The 19,386-nt window shown below is 37.2% G+C and overlaps 1 protein-coding gene across 1 annotated transcript; it reads right to left on the bottom strand.

The window, feature by feature from the left end:
- Window positions 1-856: 856 nt before the first annotated feature.
- LOC127429251 (asparagine--tRNA ligase, cytoplasmic-like) lies at window positions 857-17,422 on the bottom strand. Its single transcript, XM_051678180.1, has 15 exons — window positions 17,252-17,422; window positions 14,698-14,780; window positions 12,898-12,963; window positions 12,667-12,759; window positions 12,087-12,176; window positions 11,884-11,962; window positions 10,499-10,569; window positions 6,926-7,012; window positions 6,572-6,793; window positions 5,079-5,278; window positions 4,751-4,886; window positions 3,020-3,133; window positions 2,757-2,888; window positions 2,294-2,425; window positions 857-1,201 (listed from the first exon to the last, which is right to left on the bottom strand). The coding sequence occupies exons 1-15, from the start codon at window positions 17,283-17,285 to the stop codon at window positions 1,070-1,072; spliced, it is 1,671 nt and encodes a 556-aa protein (XP_051534140.1). The 5' UTR covers window positions 17,286-17,422; the 3' UTR covers window positions 857-1,069.
- Window positions 17,423-19,386: the final 1,964 nt, after the last annotated feature.

The following is a 19,386-nucleotide window of genomic DNA, read 5'->3' as shown; positions in this document are numbered from 1 at the left end:
CTAATTTTATATTAGATTATCTATAAATTCTTATGGTTATTTAATTTACACTTTTACTATTATTTTTATAACTTATGTTATATATTTTCTATTTCTGTATAATTTGATACTTATTTTATTATTACTTAAATGCGTTTGTTTAAAAAAAAAAAAAAAAAAAAAAAATATATATATATATATATATATATATATATATATATATATATATATATATATATATATATATAATTATTGCTGTTAATCAATGAAAATTTTAATTAAAAAATAAAAGGTAAAATAAAATACAAAATAAAACGTTTGCATTTTAGTTTGAATTCTCTCACCATTATTGCGTTAACTTTAAGAAAATGCTTTGGGGAAAAATGTATTTGCAATTTATTTCTCACATTTGACGTCACTTGAAAATTACAATATATTCATTTAATTTGATTATTAATTTTGACACATACTTTGCAGACACTTTCTGAAAATAAAATGGTTAATTGGGTTTTCATTGTTATCATTGATTTTATTTCAAATTGGCAGAAAATCAACTCCATATTTAACTGCCTTAACTGTGTATTAAAGATTTAGATATTCAATGTGAAACATCACTTGCAACTCATTTAAATTACATAAGGTGATGCTTTTCAGAGTGAAACTAAATGTTCACGAGAAAAACATGTAGGGCATGACTTGATTTTATCCATGTGAAATTGGTGAAAAGAGTCTCTAAATCCCAGTTGGCCAAAAATAATTTGTTTTATATTTGGAATAATGTTCACTGATGAATCGCTCATGTTAAGAATAAAAACATATATTAAGAAGGCAAACGGGGGTCCTCTGGTGCCCCCTAAAGGAAACAAACACAAATGTGCATAATTGCATTCATTTATTATTATGTCACTGATGAATATTACAGTGATATTACACAATATCGGATCATCTGATTAGATCTTTAAACATGACATATAAATCTGGTCTCCAGGAATAAGTGAGCGAGTGATTTTCTATTTGTTTTGTTGGTCTCTTGGAGTGAGTGAATGGGGGCTGGACAGGTGTATGTATGTATGTGAGTGTGTGTGAGCAGTCATGGCCGGCAGCGCTGAATGAAGCGAGGGTACAGACAGACGTCACGGATGTGGTGTCGGTTCAGCAGCCAGGTGAGGAACCGCTCAAGACCCAGACCGTATCCACCATGAGGACATGTGCCGAACTTTCTCTGCAACACACACGTTTTTACACACTTATCAATAGTATTCAGCCTTTTCCACAATATTTTATATGCATCTTGATATTTTTAAACCTTTGATATTCATTGCATATCTTTTTTTATTATTTATTTTTAGATCAGAGGAACCATCATTTTACCCAAACAGCCAAAGTAGATTCAGAAAGTTTAATTCAAGAAAGTGTCAATTATTATATTCAAGCTTGATTATTATTAAAAATGTATAAAACGTTATTTAAAAATAATGTAAAAATAATAGATCAAATATTATATTATCATTTTTATATTTGTAAAAACATATTAATATATATACACACAGTATATATATATATATATATATATATAATATATATATATTTTTTAATTCATATAAATATAAAAATATTAATACAAATCACTATTACAATTATAAAATATTATATAATAATTTTAATATATTTAAAAATATATTAATAATATATTATACAATTAATCTACATTTAAAAATATACAAAATACTATTAAAAATTATTATGAAAATCATCAAGGCATGTTTTCAATAAATGAACGTAGATTAATAATATTTAATAATTTTAATTTAGATGCACCAATATAACAATACACAGCAATAAACAGCAATATTTACTGACATATATTTTTACTAAAACATTTGCCATGCAGGGACTTTCTGTAAACATTTTTGAGTGATGTCACAAATTGTTAAATCTGTTTTGAGCCGATTCACAGAAATGAAATAAACGTACCAACTTTAATGCCAATTTTGCAACTAAAGTGTAAATCAGAGAAGCTATCTTAATACTCTTTTACTCGGTCTCACACTGTTAAATCACCACAATATTCACGATGTAGCTCAATTTTACACTGGCAGCAAAATCAACGCAAATATATCATGAATATTTAATATAATGCTTAGTGTTGCAATATAAGTGCATTTGCTTTAAGATTAATTGTCTAGATTTAAAATGAATGCTCTATGACAGAATACCACACTTCCGGGACAACAAGATGAAAATAACACAGAATATTCTTTTAATATGGTGAGAAATGCTAAATATGTAAATACCGTTTTCATAAATGTGTTACCTGGTCAGTGTACCAGTAGTAGGGTGTAGGGTCGATTCCCTCTCTTTTGTAACCTTCCAAAAGCTCCTCAGAGTCCCAGATACGCATGGAGCCGCCCACTATCTCACCGACGTTGGGCATTAGCACGTCCACCTGACACAAACACGCACACATGAGCCATTTATAATGTATGGGCATTAAATAATTATGTTTATTTCTTGTCATATTTGAAAACAGAAAAAAATCAACAACTGCATTCGTGTTGCTCTAATATGCGTTTCCCCTCACTGGCCCAAACTCTCGCTCCACACAGCCATAATTCATCAGAAATGTGTTCTGATTGGCTGTGATTCTGATGCTTCGCACAGTATTTTCGTGTTCAGTGTGGACTGACAAATTACTTGTCGTTTGAGACTAGTAACGTCACTCCTGGCTAGCACTCAGAATAACAGGTTAATGACACAAGAGCGAGTTTGATTCTGACCGACTCTGTTAGCCGGCGGTCGTCAGCGCAGCGTTGCATGTAGAAGGATTTGATCTCGGCAGGGAAACGACACAACAGGATGGTCTCATTAATGCTATCCGTCATTAGTCTCTCAGGGGCTTCTGGGATATCCTGCAGTGATATCAAACAAAAGTTAATCAAAGGTTACAATTAAATGCAGGCATTTCAAGTTGGCAATAATTCAGACAAATATCTTTAATATCAGGTGAGCACAAAACATGTGGAATCAATTTAACACAAACCTCTCCAAACTCGTAATACGTCCCATCGTCTTTCTTGACGTCATGTTCTTTCAGCCAATCAATGGCTTCGGTGTAGTTCATCCTCTTGAACGGCCTTTTAGGGGGTTTGAAGTTCTGCAGGAAAACAATCAATCAAAACACAGATCAACAGATTTCCTTCACAACACCCATTAACAAGTTCTGTGAATAGTGGATAGGGATTTTTAAAAATCATTCAAATTAGACGTAGACCGATATGTCGGTTTTACCGATTAATCGTGCCGATAGTTGCGGCCTCTAGAGGTGAAATAAAAACAATCACATGGCGATTAGCTGTATTTAAATATTTTATCATTGACAATATTCATCCATACTTCAGTGCATTTGTTGTAATTGTTATTGTAATGGAGCCATATATCTGCATTTCAAAATAAGAGTCCCTTGAGTGTTTTGGGCTTGTTTATAGTTAAAAGTCCTGCATTATGCACCAAATCTTATTATTGGGATTTCTGGGATTTTATTAATTTTTGACTCTTGTAGACTCTGTGTCTATGCCTGTCATAGTAAGGAAAGACTAATAAATTATTTTACCATTTTATATATTGATTTTAAAAATGTTCGGCCGATTAATCGGTTATCGGTATCGGCAAAATCCATCATCGGTCGACCTCTGATTCAAATTCAGTTAGATTTGCTAATGAACCATTCAGACCATTTTTGAACCAGATTGAAAAATTAATTGAAAAGAAAAACCGACTTGAAAGAATGACTCTCTCAAAAATTAAACATCACTATGATTTCAACTGCAAGAAATTTTACTCGACAAATTCTATCCAAGAGCAATATATATATCTGATTAAATCCTTTCGAACAATTGCACCCATCTGGCACCAACAATCATTAATAAGCCAATCATGTGGCAGCAGTGCAGTGATGCAGATACGGGTCAGGAGCTTCAGTTAATGTATATATGTATAATATGTTTCAGCTGGCAACAATTCTTTTAACTCTAACTGATGCAGTGTGTAGCTTCTCATTTCTTAAACAACCATGTCGGAAGACGTATCCCATGGTCGTGGAAAAGATGCTACAGTGTTTCAGAAGGGGCAAATTATTGTCCTGCATCAAGCAAAGAAAGGAGATTGCTGAAATCACTGGAATTGGGTTTAAGAACTGTCCAACGCATTATTAAAACCTGGAAGGATAGTGGTGAACCTTCAGCTTCACAGAAGAAATGTGGTCGCAAAAAATCTTGAATGATTGTGATTGGAGATCACTAAAGTCGAAAGGAGAACTCACGGCTATGTTTAATATTGAAAGTAAAAGCATTTCCACATGCACAATGCAATGAGAACTTGCAGGATTGAGACTAAACAGCTGTGTGGACACAAGAAAGCCACTTGTTAGTGAGGATAATCGGAAAAAATGACTTCAGTTTGCTAGGGAGCGTAAAGATTGGACTCTGGAGCAATGGAAAAGGTCATGTGGTCTGATGAGTCCAGATTTACCCTATTCCAAAGCGATGGGCATGTCAGGGTAAGAAGGGAAGCGCATGATGAACCCGTCATGCATAGTGCCCACTAAACACTATCAGCAACTATCTGCATAGATTTTGCCGATAACCTATAGTTTCAAAAAGCAACCGATTAATCGGTAAAACCGATATATATCGGTGTACCTCTATTATCACTCATGTTGACATTATGCCCAGGCAATTGTGTGTGTGTGTGTGTGTGAGGTCAGGGGTCATACAGGGTTCAAGTCGTAGAGCAGAGGAGCAGCTGGAGACTTCAGGACTCTGTCCACCACATCACACACCAGATCCTCTAACCGATTCAGAAGATCTTCAAAGGTCATGAAGGGGCACTCAGCCTCAATGTGGGTGTACCTGAGTGAACACATTCAAGTTATTACATTATAATGAAAGATTATGAAAAAACTATTTTCTCTCAGCATGCACGGATGAATAATTCGCAATAAGACCGGAGACATTTTTAAGGAAGTAAACAGAGAACATTTTGATTTCATGTTGGCTTTAAATGTAGGCCTATTTGGAAAACAAAAAGAGAGACAGACTCACTCAGACAAGTGTCTACGGGTGCGGGACTGCTCGGCACGGTATGATTGGGCGATGCAGAAGGTGTCACCCAGTGCAGGGATGCAGGTCTCCAGGTAAAGCTGAGAGGACTGCGTCAGGTATGCGTCCTCGCCAAAGTAGTTGAGACCGAAGAGGGTGGAGCCTCCCTCAACCTGCGTCTGCACCAGCGTGGGCGGAGTTATCTGGAGAATGACAGTAAAAAGTGACATCGCCACTTTAAATTGGGTCATGCAGGTTCACAAAAAAGACTTATTGGACCCGACAATAAATCCAAACCTGTAAGTGTTGGTACTTGTTTTCTATGCATAGAGATTATTTACATACAGTATAGAGGTCTTAAAGTGATGGTTCACCCAAAAATGAAATTTACTCACCCTCATGCCATCCCTTCTGCAGAAGACAAATGAAGATTTTTAGAAGAATATCTCAGTTCTGTAGGTCCACAGAATGCAAGTGAATGGTGGCCAAAACTTTTAAGCACATAAAGGCAGCATAAAAGTAATCCATATGACCCCAGTGGTTTAATCCATGTCTTCAGAAGTGATATGATAGGTGTGAATGAGAAAAAGAAACACTTTTAAGTCCTATTTTACCATAAATCTCCACTTTCACTTTCACATTCTTCTTTTTTTGTTTTTGATGATTCGTATTCTTTCTGCATATCACCACCTACTGGGCAGGGAGGAAAATTTATAGTAAAAAAAGGACTTAAATATTGATCTGCTTCTCACCCACACCTATCATATCTCTTCTGAAGACATGGATTAAACCACTGGAGCTTTATGGATTACTTTTATGCTGCCTTTATGCGCTTTTTGGACCTTCAAAGTTCTGGACACCATTCACTTGCATTGTATGGACCTACAGAGCTGCGATATTCTAATAAAAATCTTAATTTGTGTTCGGCAGAAGAAAGAAAGTCATACACATCTGGGATGGCATGAGGGTGAGTAAATGATGACAGAATTTTCATTTTTGGGTGAACTGTCCCTTTAAACGTACAGTAGCAAAAACAGCCTATTCAATTGTAAAGGTCAGAGAAAGAGTGGAAAATGATCATGAAAAAATAAATCATGACACTTTTGGTGCAAAACTTCTTGACGAATATTATAAGTGCACTGGGGGAAAAAAAAATTGTTTAATATAACTGCTTTAGTAAAAACTAGCAATAGACGGATATGTCTGCCAGGTCAATTCATTGGCTGATATTTGGCCATTAACCGATTAACAGAAGTGTTAGCTTCCCTTTGTGTCGGCACCGAAATCTCCCCTAAATCTTGTCAATGGAAGATGAACAATTTCTGTTTTTAAATCATTTGTGAGTTTTGAGTAAATATTATATAACACTATACTGTATAAGTCCTCAAAGGTAAAGTGTGTAATTTTTGCAATGTTCAAATGCTTTCTTTTACCCCAGCTGAATGTGTAAATGACAATTTAATATCTTAACTAGTAAGGAAATTGGTGAGAATGACCTCGTAGTATCCCCTGCTGAAGAAATGCTCTCTAAAGCACTGCGTGACGGTGGATCGGACTTTCAGGATCTTGGAGACGTTTTCGCCGCGGATCATCATGTGTCTGTTGTTCAGCTGCACGTCCACGTCGGACTCCTCGTTCAGTAGATTATCAGCACCACCTGCTGGAGCGAGTCCGACCAGCTCCCAGAAATCACAGTGCAGTTCGTGGCCACCTGGAGCCTTTCACAACAAACAGCAAACAAGACGACGACATTAGAATCATTCAGCAGAAACGTTTAAACTAGATGTATTTGAGCTGATGTGCATTTTGAAGTACAGATGATGATTCTAATAATCAGGGTAATTTCTCACCTGTTTACCCTCAGGAACGGGTTTGACTGTTCCGTACAGAGCGACTGTACTCTCAGTAGACAACACCAGTCCATTATAACACTGACACTGCACACGACAGAGAGATTTATTTAAAAAAATAAAATACAGCAATTAATACAGCAATATGTGACATTCTTCTTAAGCTTTTAGGAATATTTTACCTATTAATGTTGCATAACACATGTACACTACCAGTCAAGAGTTTAAACACACTTTCTCGTGATCTTTAAAAACTTTTGATCTAACAGCTTATGCTGAAATGCTTGAAAATAGTTTTGCAGACTGTCTTCACATGAATTTTCAGCTGCAGGGGTGGTACCCAGGCCCCCCCGAGATTTGGGCTTCTTTAAATTTCCATCAGGAAAAACTCAAGATTTTACATTAATCATGATATTTCAAGTTTCACCGTCATTGTTATCGCGTCTGCTCTATTATAACCAACTGACCCGAAGCTGCTTTAGGTAGATAGGGTAGATAAATTTACAACGTGCAATCACTGTGGCTGATATGAGGTCAAATATGATCTAACTATGATCTTATATGAACAAAACCCATGGAGGGTCTAACTGGAAGAACGGGAGCCCATTTCCACCACCACAGCACAAAGGCTACTGTTTGTGAGAGGATATGTGAATAAAAATAATGTCGCACTTTTAAAATTATGTTTTTGCATTTATATTGAATGCAGTAAGAAACTATTGTTTTTTTAATCCCCTTTTTCTCCCAATTTGGAATGCCCAATTCCCACTACATAGTAGGTCCTCGTGGTGGCACGGTTACTCACCTCAATCCGGGTGGTGGAGGACAAGTCTCAGTTGCCTCCGCTTCTGAGACCGTCAATCTGTGCATCTTATCACGTGACTCGTTGTGCATGACACCGCGGAGACTCACAGCATGTGGAGGCTCATGCTACTCTCCGCGATCCATGCACAACTTACCACACGCCCCACTGAGAGCGAGAACCACTAATCGCGACCACGAGGAGGTTACCCCATGTGACTCTACCCTCCCTAGCAACCGGGCCAATTTGGTTGCTTAGGAGACCTGGCTGGAGTCACTCAGCACACCCTGGATTCAAACTCGCAACTCCAGGTGTGGTAGTCAGCGTCAACACTCGCCGAGATACCCAGGCCCCATAGTAAGAAACAATTGTTAAATTTAAAACACCAGTTATAAAGTTTAAACACTGAATATGATAACAGAGGTCAAACATTATTATTTACTGTAAGTAGGTTAATACTTAAAGGGGTCATGATATGAGGGATCTAATTTTCCTTTATCTTTTGACATACAGTATGAGAGGTCATTGTACTATAAACACATTCTGTAAGTTTCAGGACTGAAAACATCCTCTTTAATAGAAAAAGTGCATTTATTTAAACCAAGCTGCAAAAATGTCTCGTTTGGAATCACAAGGACCAAATACATCTGCACATGCAATGCCTATTTTTCCGTCATTGCACCCTTGGCCCCGCCCACTGGTTGTCAGTCAATCAGTGGAGAGAGATGGGGCCTGTCATGGGAGATTCATCCTAAATTGACTTACACAGGACACCTTCATGTGCCTGTCTGGATTTAAATGTTTTCCTACATAAACATGCACAGACAGACGTCTTTGATATCTCAGGCCGCTTTTAAAAGACGCGTTGTCAAGTTACAACTCGTAACACATGCAATGTGTTGGATGTGCGTTATGTGTAAACCCTGACATTTAGTTTTATAATGTTGTGGAGCTGGTTCATTCTCTTCAGACTGAGTTTCCAAAATGGCTGTATTTGAGGGGAGGCACGATGTTAACCAATCATAACAGTGGCCGTTTACACTGAAGATTTAAGGAGGTGCTTAGGCCAAAGCCGAGTGTTTCAGACAGATAATTTACTATTATTCTAAAATTTGAAAAATAGCAATAATATAGAACGAGTAGGTGTATGTGCATGTTTACATATATAGCAACTACGGATGTCCCGATACCATGTTTTTGAGAACAAGTACGAGTAACGATAGTTTCTTTCTGATACTCGCCGATGCCCGTTTTTTTTTCTGAACTCCATATCAACAGATTATTTCAATTTTATCATCAAAATGGTGTTTAAGTAAATATATTAATTAAAACTTTAATCAAATGAAAATATAACAATTAATTTTCAACATGTTGTATTATGATTTATCAAATGAAGTGCTTTTATTCAGAACCTCACAGCACAATCCAAATAAAGTGCTGCATAACAGATGTGAGATATTGCTTAAAGAGCACCTATTATGGTTTTTAAACGTGCCTAATTTTGTTTTAAAGGTCTCATACAATAGATTTACATGCATCCAAGGTCAAAAAACACTTTAATTTGCTCATAATTTAAATTGCAGCATTACCTTTTTTTTCCAGTGTCAAAAACGACTCGTTCAATGAGCCGTTCTAAAGGATTCATTCTAAACTCCTCCTTTCAGAGAGCATACTCTGCTCTGATTGGTCAGATGTCCCAGTCTGTTGTGATTGGTCTACCGCTTGGTGTAGTGTTTGAGGGTGGGTCAAAGCTGTTCGCGAGCAGCCAATGAAGACCAGAGGCGGGTTTTTTTGTTATCAAATTACGTAGGTTAGTACAGGAAGTAAGTCTGGAATTACTAACGACTCGTTTCAGGTGTTCAGAATCGGTTCTTTCTTTTGAGAGTCAATAACTCCATTTGTCGTGCACTTTGCAGACTTTTTTACATTCACAAACAGCTATTTACATTTACATTTATGCAGTGTACAGTGTACTTATTACAGGGACAATCCCCTGGAGCAACCTGGAGTTAAGTGCCTTGCTCAAGGACACAATGGTGGTGGCTGTGGGGATCGAACCAGCAACCTTCTGATTACCAGTTACGTGCTTTAGCCTACTACGCCACCACCACTTCATAACACTATATAACACACTACATGAAAGGTAATTTTTTTAAAAACCATAATAGGTGCTCTTTAAATATAATACAATTGCCATAGATTTATTAGTAGTAGTAGTAGTAGTAGTAGTAGTAATACAGTGAATATTACATAACTTTACAATATGTACAACAACATTTAAATTGAGCTTTTATTTTGAAGCTTTTCAGTCCAAAAAAGCCTGGCGCTATGTGACTCAGTGATTATTAAACTGCAAAAGCCTGCTATTTAATTAAATATGTTCTCGGTATGTGCCTCGTGCTACAAAGTATTTGTGCTCAATGCTCATGACGGTGTTTTTCCTGTATGAGCCACGGAGGAGCTTTAAAGGTACGTGCAGCACAACACTGTCTCCACACATTCATTAGTGCTCTGCTCACATTTGAAGCGTGATGCACATGCAAAGTAAACTATATATTTATCTCATTAAATTGCAGCTTTTGCGGTTAAATAATCTCTCTAGGACATAACATGATTAAACTTTGTGCGCTGATTGTTTACATAATGACATTCGTATGTCAGATGGTATCAGTTTTTGGTATCGGAGCATTTTTACGAGTACGAGTACATGAGTGTCGTATCAGTATCGGTACATTCCTAAAAGCAACATGAACACACACTGTTTACAGTACCAGTTTGTCAGTGAGAACACACTGCAGGAAACCAGTTCCATCTCGGAGAACGATAAACAGAAGATTCTTTCCTGAGAATGAAACACACATATTGTTGTCGGACAAACAACACAATAAAAAGCACATATTACATTTGCCAGAATATTGTGAAACTAACTACTATTAGTCTTACCACTTGCACGACAGACAAGACTTCATAACTCAAACTTACAAGCTCTCAAATCGATTCGTGGATCTCGTCTTTGGACACACAGATCGAGTTAAACCAAACTTTTACTCTCAAGACGCAGTGAAAGGACCTCTGCAGCTAATAACTTCTTCTCCACTAAACTACTCAATCACTGCGGAGTGAAATATGAACACTTAGTAGCCAGTGGCTAATCGTAGAGAGTGAGATTTGGTCGCACATGCGAGTGATTTACTTGCATTATAGAGGGTTGCCACAGAGTGAAAGATCGATCTTGGGATTTAAGAATCCCAAGAATCCCGATATTGAGATCGTTCAAACGAAGCTCGCAATGTGCACGTTGCATCTAAACCTTGTAAAAAATTGCTACAAATATATTTTTTATAACTACTTAATTACCAAAAGTGTATAGGGTCATTAATGACCCGAGATCAGTTATAATGTCACTTTTTTTTTTTTTTTGGCGCTTCCATAAATCACATTTTCATGATTATTTCACATCTATATAAGTTTACTATCACATGATATATATTTCTTTGTTTATTACGAGATAAATTTGTACTATAGTCATATAAATAAATACTATATCACACTGATTTTCTGTGCAACAATAGTGAATTATCGGTATCTCATATGCATGTACACATACATATTATACATGCTATTTCTTCCTCAAGGTGGCGCTGTTATTACAGTGATTTACATTTGACATTGCTATTTGACGAAGAAGCAACATGGAAGTAAACTATAGCAAGTTTAACACATGAACAATATAATTTGGCTATTGTCATTTGGAGGCACTACTGAAATAGACTTATTTAGACTCAATAAGTGCCTGAGAAAATACACATGTGTAGATTATGTGTAGCTCAGTATGTGTTTGACAGCCAGTTGCGTCTCATAATATTTCAGTGTGGAAGTAATGAATCCTGCTCTATATTTTTTGCATCATCTTTTTGATATATGAAAAAAATTCTAATTGTCTTGAAAATGTTTAGAAAATGTGACACTATCTGGGCATTTTGTAGATCCATTTATGATAGACATACGTGCTGGGTCGCTAAAGACACAAATATGTAATAATGTTTGGTGAAACACGTATGCATTTAAGGGTTAAATACTGCTGAGAAAAACAAGGTCATTTCTAGAAGATCCTATCAGGTCCATTCAGTAGCAGAAGAAACCACAATCATCTCACCTTGTCTGCGTAACCGATGGACCCACCCGAACACCTTCACCCTCTGCTCTCTCAACGGCTCCAGTTGATTTATCTTCACCTGAGATTAAGAAACCAGAAACACTGATTATGATGTCCGTTGATTTTGAGGCTTTCATTTTTTTTTTTTGGTTCATCATATTTCATTTCTTGGCTTTATTGAGCGAATATTACAACAAACTGACATTTTTTGGTTCTGGAAGGCTCAGGTCGTTCTCAATGATGATCTTCTTAGCTTCTTCCAGATTCTTCTCTCTGCGATCCGCATCTTCACCCTGTCAATCATGACATCAGACAGACAGGGGTCAGTGACATGACAGGAACTAGGGTTGTGTCAAGATACTAACATGGGACAATTTATGACTCTTGATACCAATTTCGATAACATCCGAATGCAGCCGTCTGACTGTACTTAGGTACTGAATTGAGTCGGTACTCTGCAGTACCGATACTATATATTTATTATTATTCTCATCAACTTGGTATCGTAATGTCAGCACTTTTGACATCCCTAACATTAATATGACGTGGAACAAGCCTACAATTTGTACAGAACACATATAAAGTGTTGTAACAGGTAAAGGATGGGCAAGGAGGAGGAGGCGGGAACCGGCTTAAAACAAACATAAACGAACACAGACACACATGAAGCGCGGCCACGTGCGTCTCTCTCTCTCTCTTGAACTGCCGCCTCCGTGCACCATCACGGCCTCCTCATCACATGTGTATATAGAGAGCAGGTGAATAACAGAATACTCCATATACCTCCTTCTTATCTTTGGCCTCACTCTTCATTTTCTCTCGCTGAAAGAGTTTCTTTGTGTTCTTCATTTGTGTCTTTGAGATCACGGCCCAACGCTAACAAAACAAGCCACCAGCAAATCAACATACAGTAATGTTCAGCAAATAAATGACTTACATAAATATACTTTAATAATATATACTATAAAAGTACATGGTTTCAAAAATCGAGATCAGTTAATGTCGTTTACACACCTCTCCCTCCTTCTGCGAGTCCACATTGATCGTTGGGAAAGGTTCTTTTCCAGCAAAGAGTAGTGCCTGAAAATATTACAAAGAACATTTAGACAATATGAATGGTAAACTTACAGGGCTGCATTTCTTAAAAGCATGGCAAGCTTAAGTTGATCGTAGAGACCATTGGTGCCAATGGTTTCAACTTTCTACTTAGGCTTACGATGCTTCTGGGAAACACAGCCCAAGTGTTTGTGTTCCCTCGCAATAGTTTGCATGCCCTCGCAATAGTTTGCGTGCCCTCGCAAGTGTTTGCGTGCCCTCGCAAGTGTTTGCGTGCCCTCGCAATAGTTTGCGTTCCCTCGCAATAGTTTGCGTTCCCTCGCAAGTGTTTGAGTTCCCTCGCAAGTGTTTGAGTTCCTTAGCAAGTGTTTGCGTTCCCTCGCAATAGTTTGCGTGCCCTCGCAAGTGTTTGTGTTCCTTTGCAATAGTTTGCGTTCCTTTGCAAGTGTTTGTTCCTTTGCAATAGTTTGCGTTCCTTTGCAAGTGTTTGTTCCTTTGCAAGTGTTTGTGTTCCCTCGCAAGTGTTTGTGTTCCCTCGCAAGTGTTTGTGTTCCCTCGCAATAGTTTGCGTTCCCTCGCAATAGTTTGCGTTCCCTCGCAAGTGTTTGCGTTCCTTTGCAATAGTTTGCGTTCCTTTGCAAGTGTTTGTTCCTTTGCAAGTGTTTGTGTTCCTTTGCAAGTGTTTGTGTTCCCTCGCAAGTGTTTGTGTTCCCTCGCAAGTGTTTGTGTTCCCTCGCAATAGTTTGCGTTCCCTCGCAAGTGTTTGCGTTCCTTTGCAAGTGTTTGCGTTCCCTTGCAATAGTTTGCATTCCCTCGCAAGTGTTTGTGTTCCCTCGCAAGTGTTTGTGTTCCTTCGCAAGTGTTTGCGTTCCCTCGCAAGTGTTTGCGTTCCCTTGCAATAGTTTGCGTGCCCTCGCAAGTGTTTGTGTTCCTTTGCAATAGTTTGCGTGCCCTCGCAAGTGTTTGTGTTCCTTTGCAAGTGTTTGTGTTCCTTTGCAAGTGTTTGTTCCTTTGCAAGTGTTTGTGTTCCCTCGCAAGTGTTTGCGTTCCCTCGCAATAGTTTGCGTTCCCTCGCAAGTGTTTGCATTCCCTTGCAATAGTTTGCGTGCCCTCGCAATAGTTTGTGTTCCCTCGCAATATGTTTGCGTTCCTTAGCAATACATTTACCACAATTTTACTACAGTAACCATATTTTAACCATGATATTCATAGTGAAACCATAGAGACAATACACGAAAACGATGGTAATAAAAACATAATTGTGTGGTTATTATGGTTTAACTATACAAATACCATAATTTAACTATGGTTTCACTATAGTAATATTGTAGTAACCATGAAAATTAAGTTAAGTACCATGTTTTTACTACAGTATACTGTATCCATCTAGCAACCAATGTTTTACTACAGATTAATTCTTGTGGTTACTATGGTTTTACTACAAATATTTGTAGTAAAATCATAATAACCACAAAATTATTATTTTTATTACAATAGTTTTTGTTTTCCTGTATTATTACTATTGTTTAAATACGAATATCAAGGTTAAAATATGGTTACTATAGTAAAACCATGGTAAATCCATTGCAAGGGCACGCAAAACTTTATTTTTTTGGGTGAACTATCCCTTTATGAATTTATTGAAAAATAGAAAACATTTAAGTCATAACTTTGTTCAAGAGAAAAAACGTACAAACATATGCCATGATGAGCTAATCATTGATAACCGTTACTAAAACTGTGAAATGTGAATCAGACCTTCAGTGGAGTTTTAAAGGGCTTCTGTTCTGACCCGTCTCCATCCACATCACTGCCCTGTTTATCAGACACGTACAGTTCTCCTACAGGACCAAACAACATCAGCATTAACATTTAACCAGCTGTCTTTCAAAACAACATGCTCTGCAATAGCTCAGACACAGTTCTGCAATATATGAAGACAGTACTAGTGGAGTATAAAAGTGGAGTATATTGTGACGAGTAATAACGGAAGTGCTTGATGTGAATCTGACACAACCCTCTGCAGATAGTATGCGAATGTAACATTACTGGAGTATAGTGAAATATTACAATAGTTTAATTGGAGTATGATACTGTAATTAGAGTATAATATAGTATTAATACTAGTACATAATGGTAGTATAGAATATAGTAAGTTGTGCGGTGAGTCTGTCACAACCATCTGGAGACATCGTTTGGATGTAACACTAGTATAATGTTACAGTAGTACTCCTACTGGAGAATAATACTGTATATAGAGTAATAATGCGAGTAATAATAATGTGAGGTGAATCTGACGCAACCCTCTACATATATAGCGTGAATGTTACACTAGTGGACTACAGTAATATATTCAGTGTTGGATGTAATGCATTAATAGGTAATTAATTACTGTAATTAAATTACTTTTTCATTGAAAAAAGTAAAGGGATTACTCTTTATTTTTCAGTAATTTAATTACAGTTACTTCGAATGTAATTGCATTAAATGCTGTGTAGATTATAGAACAATTCTATATAAAATAATAGTGAATTTAAAATCACAATTAAACGTCTAATGTTAGAATATATGTTTTCTGGGGTCTGGGTAGCTCAGCGAGTATTGACGCTGACTACCACCCCTGGAGTCGCAAGTTTGAATCCAGAGTGTGCTGAGTGAATCCAGTCAGGTCTCCTAAGCAACCAAATTGGCCTGGTTGCTAGGAAGGGTAGAGTCATATGGGGTAACCTCCTCGTGGTAGTGATTAGTGGTTCTCGCTCTCAATGGGGCACGTGGTAAGTTGTACGTAGATCGTGAAGAGTAGCATGAGCCTCCACGTGCTGTGAGTCACAGTCTGTCTCCTTCATCTTCTTCAAGGACTCTTATTTTGAAGTTTGCCCCCGGACTTCTTTTCCCATAGTGCACTGCCCTCATCACTTCCATCTGTTTCTTATTATCCTCACCTGTATTCTATTCCCTCATTAGTTCCTTTTGTATAAATATCCTCTAGTTTTACCCACTCCTTTGCCAGTCCTTGAAGTGTTACGTTGAGTTAGTGAAGTGTTATGTTACGATTTATTGTTAGTTCCACTCCAGAGATTACTAGTGTTAAGATTTATTGTGTGTTTGCACTCCAGCGTTTGTTTCCACTCCAGTGATTATTATTAAAGGATTTAAAGAATCTGCTCCTGCGTCTCCTCTCTTCCACTCCGAGACCCCAACGTTACACTGAGTCATGTACACTGAGTCCGCGGTGTCATGTACAAGGAGTCACGTGATAAGATGCACGGATTGACTGTCTCAGAAGTGGAGGCAACTGAGACTCGTCCTCCGCCACCCGGATTGAGGTGAGTAACCGCGCCACCACGAGGACCTAATAAGTAGTGGGAATTTTTTTTATATAAAAAAAAATAAAGTTTTCTAATTTAACGCTGCCCCCTTGACCCTTGTGCGTCAATAAAAATAAAAAAAGTTACTCAGAGGTCCTTCGAGGACAAAAATGTCCACGTCAAAAAACTGTCATAAAAATATTATATATTCATTTTTGTAACCAACATCAGTCCTGATCATAACTACCAAATATTCATTAATTTTCAGGATTTTAACCCTTTAAATGCCAGTTTGTTTACATAATGCCACTGTTATTTTTTTACACACATACACACAAATTTCTCAATACACACATACAAAACACACTCTGACATCCATACCAACACACACACACACACACACACACACACACACACAATTTTAGCTGCATCATTTATTCAATTGGCCTGCAGTGCTCTATAATACAGCAAACAGAGAATAGGGAAAAAGCTTGTATTTGCTCCATAGGCTAAACATGAGAAAAATGGCGCCATCTGGTGGAAAATATTAAACATTTAAATTTTGAAGCCAGGACTCTGGAATGAAAGCATAATATCACAGAATTCATGATTTTATGCTTTAATGGCACTGGGGTCAAATATTGCAGTTTTAATGGGTTTCAATGGGGACATATTTATCCTGAAGGTCCTGAGTGTAACTATTTTGTGTACACAGTGTATTATAGATGTATTATAGGAACTGAGGTTGAAATATCAAAATACCCCAAAATACACACCTTTGTAATTAGTAATAAGTAATGCAATTACAGTAGTATAGTAATCTAATTACACTGTAGAAGATGTACTTAGTAGTTAGTAATTAATTATTTTTTTAGAGTAACTTACCCAACACTGTATATATTACAGCAGTATTTTTGTAGTTTAATACTGTATACAGAGTAATAATAGTGTGAGGTGAATCTGACGCAACACTGCATCATCATCATCTCCGTCTTTAAACTCACGGATCGACATCTGAGCGACGCCTTCATCAGCCATATCAGCTCTGAAGGGAACAGGTGAGATGAGTCGGTTCGGCTGGGTTCGAGTGTTTCTGTTCTGACACACGGTTCCGTTAAACGCTCCGTCAGCCGGGCTTCCTTTCACCGACACACGGCGCACGCTCAAACCGGTCAGCGCTGTCGCTCTAACTGGTGATTGGCCCGTTCGCAGGAGGGTGCTTTCTTCAGGGAAGCCGATTGGTCGCTGTGAGGTCAGGGGGCGGGACCTTTAATAAGCGCGATAACGGTTGGTTGTTTTCTGTTGCCAGTCAAAGAATCAATCTATATATATATATAATTTATATATATATATATATATATATATATATATATATATATATATATATATATATATATATATATATTAGAAAATTCATTCACATGTATTCTGAGTGCAGAAGAAAACTTATGTTGTGTCTTTGAAACCTCTTAAGACTTCAAAATGTGGCAAATAAAAGTTACACACAAAGTTAAATACAAGGATTAGGAGTTTGTTCAAATCATTAGCACTATATATGGGCGATATTAAAGGAATATTCCAAGTTGAGCTCAAGCAACAGCATTTGTTGCACAATCTTGATTACCACAAAAAAATTTAGACTCACCGCTCGTTTATAAAATAACAAACAAACAAATAACGGTTACAGTAAGGCACTTACAATAGAAGTGAATGGGGACAATCCATAATCGCTAAAGTACACACTGTTTCAAGAGTATAGCCGCAGGATGTAAACATTATACATGTTAACATGATTTTAGTGTTATAAAACCACTACTTGCCTTTTCTGTGCAAACGTATATCCAATACTGGGATTACAGGATTTCGTTGTCATGATAACGAAGTTGTAATATTCAATATAACTCTACACAGAAAAGGTTAGTAAGCGATTATCACACTAAAATCATGATAACACCTATAATCTTTATGTCTTGTGTTTATACTTTTAAAAACAATGTGTATTTTTGTGTTTATGGATTGGCCCCATTCACTTCTATTGTAAGTGCCTTACTGTAACTGCAATTTGTAATTTATTTATTTATTTTAATAAAGGATGGATGAGTCAAAATTATTTTTGTGGTAATCAACATTATGCCAAACATGCTGTTAATTGAGCTTAACTTGTATTGAACTTGGAATATTCCTTTAAAACCCCTTAAACTCTATGGGGGCGCTATATCGCGAAACAAAGTTTACACTAAAAACGTTAAAGTCTCTGTATACATAAGTCAGGCATATGATGTATCATTTGAAAGCTTAAAATGTGGACTTTTCTGATATAACCATCAATACTGCATTTATGTTAATTAAAATAACAAAAGGCCTCGAAATATTCGCGTTGAATAGTAGCGCCCCCTAGAGGTAATGGGGTGAAATATTTATATGAAAATAAAAGTCCTTCACATAGCACATAAATGGACAAGTCATATATCAAATGAAAGCTCTCATTCTCAGGAATATGACTGTATGGATATATGTTGCCCTAATATCACAGTTCGAAAGATTTTCAAAAAACTCACAAAGTGAAATATGATTTCTGTGAGTTATCAAATGTAAAAGTCTCTTATGCTCCGATAACTGCCACTGTAAGACCCAAGTAGCCAAAAACATTATATCTGCTTTTAGCTTAGGAAGTTCTCTAAAATTAGACATTTTTTACTTGTCGTGAGCTTGCTTGGCTGAATAATCCAATGTTATGTCTTAGATGTCCAGAACAAAATATGCCAGAAGGACAAGCATGCAAAACAAATAATCAGAAAATATATTTTCGTCTATTGATGACAAAATGTTATGTACTATCGCAAAGGGGAGGATCTCAGCTTTCTAATGACACCTTGGAATGGGTCCAGGACGGGCAGGGAGGAGGCGGGAAGCGGCAGGACAGTCAACATAACTTTAATGACGTAACTGAAACAACAAAGTAAACATAAACACACACACACAGTGTGCTGCGTGTGTCTCTCTCTCTCCCGAACTGGCATCTCTGGCACCCTTTTATCTCTCGCTCCTGCTGATTAATTGTCTCGGCGCCGGCCGTGCACCCTCACGGCCCGGCCACACCCTCCTCCTCGTCACACACCTAAATTGAGCTTCTAGTCCA

Source organism: Myxocyprinus asiaticus, chromosome 38, assembly GCF_019703515.2.
Source record: "Myxocyprinus asiaticus isolate MX2 ecotype Aquarium Trade chromosome 38, UBuf_Myxa_2, whole genome shotgun sequence".
In the NCBI taxonomy this organism is placed as follows: domain Eukaryota; kingdom Metazoa; phylum Chordata; class Actinopteri; order Cypriniformes; family Catostomidae; genus Myxocyprinus; species Myxocyprinus asiaticus.
Note: the sequence above shows the minus strand (reverse complement) of the source record. Positions and strands in the feature narration are given on the sequence as shown.